Genomic DNA, 7,225 nt, shown 5'->3' with positions numbered 1-7,225 from the left:
ATAAAATAAATATTATAAGTGTCAATAATTATAAAAAATATGAAATTTAATAAATAAATAAACCTGCCCGCTCGATAGCTGGGCTGCCGAGCGAGGCCCAATTTAGTAAATACTTATTTTTTAAAAATAATTTTGTAAATATTTTAAAAAAAATTAATTTGGAAAAAAAACCCGATAAGAGTGACCATTCTGACGAAGTTTATCTTGGGAGAGAGTGGTGGAAGAGAAAAAATAAATAAACCCCCAAATTAATCCCATGTCTTGAGTTGTCTCTTTCTCTCTCCCTCCCCTAAAACAATCCGTCGCAATCGACAAGCTTCGACAGCTTATCGTCATGGATGAGGGAATGCAGCTCCCCGCCATTGTCATCGATGACTGATCCTTCGGCAAGTCAAGCATCCTCCGGTCCCTTGCGAGCATCAATCGGCCTCGGGGGCAGGGCTTTTGCCTGTGAATCCCTCTCATCATGTTGACTCCAAAGAACCCCTTATATCGGTCGCCTCAAACTCTACCTCGAGTCCAACGACCAAGCTGTCCCACCGATGAGGATCACGTCTTCATGGCCATTAACACCGCCATCGAAAGAACCATACCGGGCATAAACTTTCCGATCCGGCTCAATACGTTGCTCTCCTAAGCCAATTGAGATAAGTGTTGCTTAATATTAGAAAGATTACAGATTAACTTCTTGTAACTACATATATGATTAGAAAGTTATTTATTTTTGAAAATTTAGTAATCGTTGTATGTAACAGTCTATAGAAGGTTATAAATACCTTAAGTGTATTCGTTTTGAACTTTCTTGCAATTACTAAAAAAATTCAACGCTGCCTTGCAAATGCATCTTTATCTTCATTTTACTGCAATTTACATAGCTAATTGTCTTCGGTGTTGGTATGTTTAATTTTCATGCCATTATCCAAAATTAACAAATGACCCTTCATATCCTTTGTCAATTCATATTGGTTCATCTATATTCCAGGCTTGCTCACCACCATTAAGTTCCTTCCAACTATTCACCTTATCTTAGTCCTTCCAAACCATCACGAATATCTCCGTTCTTCTCGGCTCGTTTACCCTTGATCAAAGTTTTTCCAGCTTATTTAGCTTTGTAGAGATCCTTCTAACTTATAGACATCTCCACGTCAAATACCTTTTTCTCCTCAAATATTGACAGTGATCTTTCCATATTGGTAGAGCATTCCCAATTCCCAACATCATAACAAATACTCATTAAGGCACCATTTACACTGCGGCTAGTGTATATATCACCTAGTATTATTTGATCAATACACACGTTAGTAACTTTTGATTGTCTTTGTCCTCTTCAAATAATATAGGGGATTTTCCCAACAAGCATCAATTTTCCGTTTCCTATGTGAAATTTTTTTGCTTTCTCATTTTTTCACGTGAAAGCGACACAAACTGACCCTGAAAGCGAAAGCCACCATTTAATTAACTATCGTGTCTTGAGTAGCTTTCTTGACCCCATCTAAGTCACCAACTGCCTGTCGATGCAAGTCGAGTACCACTCGGCAATTCATATTTATCTTTGAAAATGGACTTCATATATGAAAATCTAAATTGAACGAAGCCATCATTTGATAAAACTTTGTCAGGTTTTTTTATAATTCTGTCCACGTTGAACATTGTATCCGACCACTCTTCCCTGTGCGAGATGCATAGAATTCAGTTCAGCTAATCCCCAAACATTACGTAGAACTGATTTTTCTAAATAACATTGAACAAGAAGTCTTCGAACCACCAACTCCAGTTTGACCAAATAACATGGATGTCGATCTGCTGTCTTAGGCGCTATGGAAAGATCACCAAAATTGAACTCTATAAGAAGCCAACGAAAGAACAAGAGACTCTCACAACTTCTTACTTGGCTACTACCCAAGAAGAGTGTTTCTCAGTGTGTGGCAGAGCGCGCGGTATCCGTGTTCGGATAGATGGGTGAAGAACTGAAGCTGTTGGGTGCGTGGGCGAGCCCGTTCGGCCGGCGAGTCGAGATAGCTCTTAAGCTCAAGGGGGTCGAATATGAGTATTCGGAGGAGGACATATTCCACAACAAGAGCGCTTCGCTTCTCAAGTACAACCCCGTGCACAAGAAGGTGCCCGTGCTCGTCCATAATGGCAAACCCATCGTAGAGTCTCAGGTGATTCTCGAGTACATCGACGAGACATGGAAGGACAACCCGATCTTGCCACGAGATCCCTACGAGAGAGCGATGGCCCGTTTCTGGGCTAAGTTCTTCGATGAAAAGGTAATCATCTCGTCTTAAAATTGAGCTTGACGCTCTCTATAACCTACTCATTTGGGTTGTGTTTACACTTAATATGCAAAAGTTGAAGTGGACACCAGAGGTTTAATGAGTCAAGCAGAGCAAGAGCTGGAAGATAATATTAATTCGTCGCTTGTGAAAGTAGGGAAACCGGCCACGTATTATGGTAATGTAGTTGCGGCATAAACTGTGGGTTGACTTTGACTGACTAGCATGGAAGACATTGAAAGTGTGAGATTCGAAACTGTGAATTATGATAGGCTGAGCTGAATCTTAGGATCGAGTACTAGTGGTGCCTGTATTTGCTTGGTAAATATTTGGCTTACAAGGAAAAAAAAATTTGTATTTTCTTAACATCATGAATATACATCGGAAACCAAGTAATGATATCGGATGTCGTAGACCATTGATGGTAAAAAGGTAAACAAGTCATAATCTTTCTTCATTAGTGCAATGGTGCTTATCTTATTAAGGTTAGATGTTACGCCAAGTCCTCGTAGCAATGGCTTCGGTGACTTCTCCGACATGAGAATCTTGAAAGGACCGTATTGCATCTTCATTAGATTGAGATTACAATAGAGAAAAGAGAAAAGGTCAAGGATTTGTTTACATTAGGACTTGAATTTCCAATGTAATCCTCCTTTCAATAACAATAAGCTTAGACTTTGATCCCCACCAAAGAAGTTTTTCAATTGCAATTGGTGATCACAACGTCTCTAGCTAGATCTAATTCCCGATCGGAAGATCAATTGCCCGAGAAAAATATGTTCTTTCTACTGTAAATAGTGCCTTCCAGCTTTCTGGAAATCTTGCATGAGCTCAGAGCCTGAAAGGGAAAAGGCACATGAGGAAGCACGTGAGCTCTTGAGCACTCTCGAAGACGAGCTCAAGGGCAAGAAGTTCTTTGGAGGCGAGACCATTGGGTTCGTCGACATCGTGGCCAACTTTGTCGGGCACTGGGTTGGAGTCATGCAAGAAGCGGTCGGGGTTGACATCCTGACCGAGGACAAGTTCCCCGTACTGTGCAAGTGGGCCGAAGAGTTTAAGAACTGCCCGGTCATTAAGGAGAATCTGCCTCCTAGAGACAGGCTCTTGGCCTTCTTCAAGGCTCAATCCGAGATGTTAGCTAACTTTTATAAAAATAGAACGTGGTAAGAATGTAACTGTTGCATATGTTTATTTTGTCCCTGAACTTTTTTGGTATTTGCTAAGGATTGGGTAACTTTCCGAGAAAGGCCACGAAGCTAATATTGAAACAATAAATGGTGTTTGTATCGTGGCTTTTTGGTTGTAATAAAGCTGATTTAAGCGTCATTTTGCTGTGATTTGGGGTGCTCGACGTGCTATGCATGGCCTTCCCATGGAATCAAGGCAAATCCAAATGCCTTTTTTCTTCATGTGCGTGGTGAGTGGATCGACAAGTCCGATAAGTTCTTGCCAACTGTATTGGAGAATATTAATTTGGGAGTTTGGACTTTGGACACTCTTGATGGGATTTGTTGCTCGATATCTGTCTTGAGAGGTATATTTCGGAGTTAACTTAAAAGCTAATGGATTTTGAGACTGACAACCACATTATTATTGGTATTTGACTATCTCATGTGCTCCAAAACTTGAAATATAATATTTATGCCTAGACCTATCAAAATGGGTCCAAAATCTATTTAATGACCTAATATTATTGAAGTGGGTAATAAATGGGCCACGATAAATTTTGCAGGTCGCTCGTAATGGGTTTGCAAAATAAAAGGCCAAAATAAATGAATTATAAACGAGTTCCTTCTGAATCCATTTACAACCCTTTTAACCCTTTCCACTGAAAGGCCTAACGAACTCTTGTGACTCGTGTTCATCTTCTTCTTCATTGGAACTGAAACTGAAATAAGCAAGCCAGCTACAGAGATATGAGAATCGCGTGAGCTCTGCAACAGCCTTGTGACCATGTGCTGCGAGTCGGACCAAGCAAATCTGTGCTGGGACTGCCATTCCAAATTCTACGGCGCGAATTTCCTTGTCTTGTCGCCAAGCACTACAGGTATCTCCTCTACCGCTAGTGCTAGAGCCCCACGCCATGGTACCTGTCGAGGCCGAGGCTCGCACCTACAGTACTCGTCCACTCTGGACCTGCGAAGAACAGGAACCCCATCTCCTATTTTGCCTCCGTCCTTCCATTTACTCTCCGAATCACAATTCCTCACTTCGTTATCATCTTCATCCTCTTCTTCTTCATTTCGCCGTCCGATGTTGATGAGGAGCTGCAAGAGGAACCACAACCGTCCAAAAACTGGGTTGAGCTTGCTGGGATTCAAGTTTAGAGGGTCGAGTTCGAAGGTTTCGGTTCTGTGAGCCCCTTCCTTGGTCGTAGCTCCGTGAGGGGTAGATTGGCTTTGTCGTCTATCTTCGGCAACGGTGGTGTTGTGGTAGTTGTATTCCCGATTTCGTTTGCTGCGGTTGAATCAAGAGAGTTGATGGTTTGATGCATGTTGTTAAAGAGCGAGACGAGGATAGTTTGGTTGCATGTGAAGTGTTTGTTGAAATGCCTGGGAGAATCTAGCTTGGCTTCCAAAATTAAAGGTCAGCCGGTGACCCTGCCGGAGTTAGAGGGAAAAAAATATATAAAAAAAAAGGGAGAAAGAAGGGAAAATAAAATATTAAAAAATTTGAAAAATCAAAATTTTAAAAAAAATCAGACAAAAATGTTAAAAAAAAAATTTGAGATTTTTTAAATTGTTAAAAACAAAAAAAGATCATATTTTTTCAATTATAAAAGTTGTCCACAATGATTTGGTAATATTATTTTTTTAAAAATTTATAAGAAATAAGTTTTCTTAGATTAGATTAAATATAGAAGCGTTTTAGTAATATGGATCGGATCGGGTATGGATTAGGTTGGGTATGGTCAATAAATTTACACTACACATAAATGGGTAGTAAACGGGTTAATAGATCAATTTGGGTTGGATCACTTACGACTTGACTCATACTTGACCTAACCCACCCATTTAACAGGTCTACCTATGCCTATCATTTCACTTATCAATATTAATGGTATTTGCTGAAATATGTTGGTTTGCGGAGGCATGCACGTGGAACACAATAAAGATGCAGAGGAATGATAAGGAACCAACTAAAGGCACGAGCAAGAAAGTGTTTATTATATAATAAGTGAATTTTACAAGTTTCAGAAATCAATTTCTTACAAGAAGTTGATTTTCTACTTTTACTTCTGAGTAGAAGTTGATTTTTCTACTTTTACTTCTAAGCAGAAGTTGATTTTTCTATTTCCGAAGAGAAATAATTTTTTTTACCTATTCATGTGATTTCAAAATTACTTCTAAAGCAAAAAAATGCTCTAGAAGTAGAAAAATGAAGTTGCCTAATTAAACGGATTCTTGTTATAGAAGTTGTCTTATCAAACGAATTTCTACTCTAGAAATGTCGTTATCCGCGCCAAGCTTTTCTCTGCGTAATAGGGGAAGAGTTTGCCGACTTGACGAAGACGAAGGGCAATTGGCTTTCCCTTCTTTCTCATCTCTTGAGCAAAGTCGAAAAGTGTGGGGTTCCTTATACATTTTTCTTGGCCAGCACAACCAACTTTGATTTTTCTTCTTCATCATGCGGCTCAAAGAATTCCACAAAGAGCATTAACCATTTAATTTCAATTTTTTTTTATTGTTTCATCCATTATCAATTTTATTTGAAAATCAACAACACCAGGTATCATCTTTAATATCTTAAGTGAATCCACCTTTGACGGTTTAATCAATCAATTAGCAATTTATATTGCTTCAAAGCCAGTCTTTCACGTAAGGACCAAGCACATAGAGGTCAACTATTATTATATCCGTAAAAAAGTCCAAGACAAGACAATGGAAACTCCATACATCATAATTTGGTTGATAAATTTACTAAGCCGCTTTCCACCAAAGCTTTGTAGTGTGTGACGACCAAGCTAATCTCGAATGACATCTTCAACCTCGCTCGTGGGGGAATGTTGAGAAGATAAGGAAACTAGTCAGCATAGTCCAAATTTAATAGGAAATTTGGCTCAAGTCAACAAAGACGGAAATAACAATTGTATTTCCATCTCTAATAAATATTAATGTTTATCTCCCAAGATGAAGCGTATTTTGTCTCAAGACAATGAAATTCCTTCAAGTGATATGATGAATTGGAGGTTTCTCATCCTGGTTGTTTGAACCATGTTAAATCGAGTTCCATTTCTTCGCGCGCGCGTGTGATGATAAAGAGAACTGAAAGTTCCGAAAGCCTTTTTCTTGGAGTTTGGACAATCTGTGATTTGTTAGCCTTCGTATGTTCACATTTTGGGGCTCATTTTCCTAGTTCAATTCCGCCTCTTTTACGACCACGAGTGTGTCACGTGCCATTAATTATTCGCACCATGGACTGGGGCATTTTCGGGCGAGAGATCATCTGAACTCAATTTCCAAAATTCCCAAACTAAACTCTAGTCCCCAAAAATTGTCATAATCCTTTCAACGTCAATTATCCAGAAACTCCAGCTCTGATCACAATGCCAATGGTGGTTTCAGCTTCTGTCCAGAGAATTGATCCCAGAAACATCAAATTCTCGTTGTTTGATTTAACGGCGTCAAAAGGAATTAGCGACAAGGATGCCTTGCCGACACCTGGCCATCGCTTGCTCGACCCTCGCGGCCAACATCTCACCTCCTTTGACCATCGCTCTCACCGTCGCCAGGTCTATCTCCATCGGCCTTAGAACCCTAAACAGCTTCGTCACCATCCCCTCCTTTACCTCGCCAATCCCCTCCCTCAACACCTCCGCCTCCTCCCTCCATCTTTCCGCCACCATCGCCCCGCCTTCACCAGTAGGCCCGCGGAATTGAGCTCCCTCCCCGTCAGCCCCTCCTGCTTAGGAAGTCCGCCATCGTGTAACCCTTTGGCTATTCCCCATC

General features: G+C 40.3%; 1 protein-coding gene across 1 annotated transcript; it reads left to right on the top strand.

The window, feature by feature from the left end:
* The first annotated feature begins 1,852 nt into the window (after positions 1 to 1,852).
* Positions 1,853 to 3,613, top strand: LOC115734649 (glutathione S-transferase U8-like). Its single transcript, XM_030665522.2, has 2 exons — positions 1,853 to 2,270; positions 3,075 to 3,613. Exons 1-2 carry the CDS (start codon positions 1,956 to 1,958, stop codon positions 3,441 to 3,443), a joined length of 684 nt encoding a protein of 227 aa, XP_030521382.1. The 5' UTR covers positions 1,853 to 1,955; the 3' UTR covers positions 3,444 to 3,613.
* Positions 3,614 to 7,225: the final 3,612 nt, after the last annotated feature.

The sequence above is a fragment of the Rhodamnia argentea genome, chromosome 7 (assembly GCF_020921035.1).
Source record: "Rhodamnia argentea isolate NSW1041297 chromosome 7, ASM2092103v1, whole genome shotgun sequence".
NCBI lineage: Eukaryota > Viridiplantae > Streptophyta > Magnoliopsida > Myrtales > Myrtaceae > Rhodamnia > Rhodamnia argentea.
This window is presented reverse-complemented; position numbering and strand designations above follow the sequence as displayed.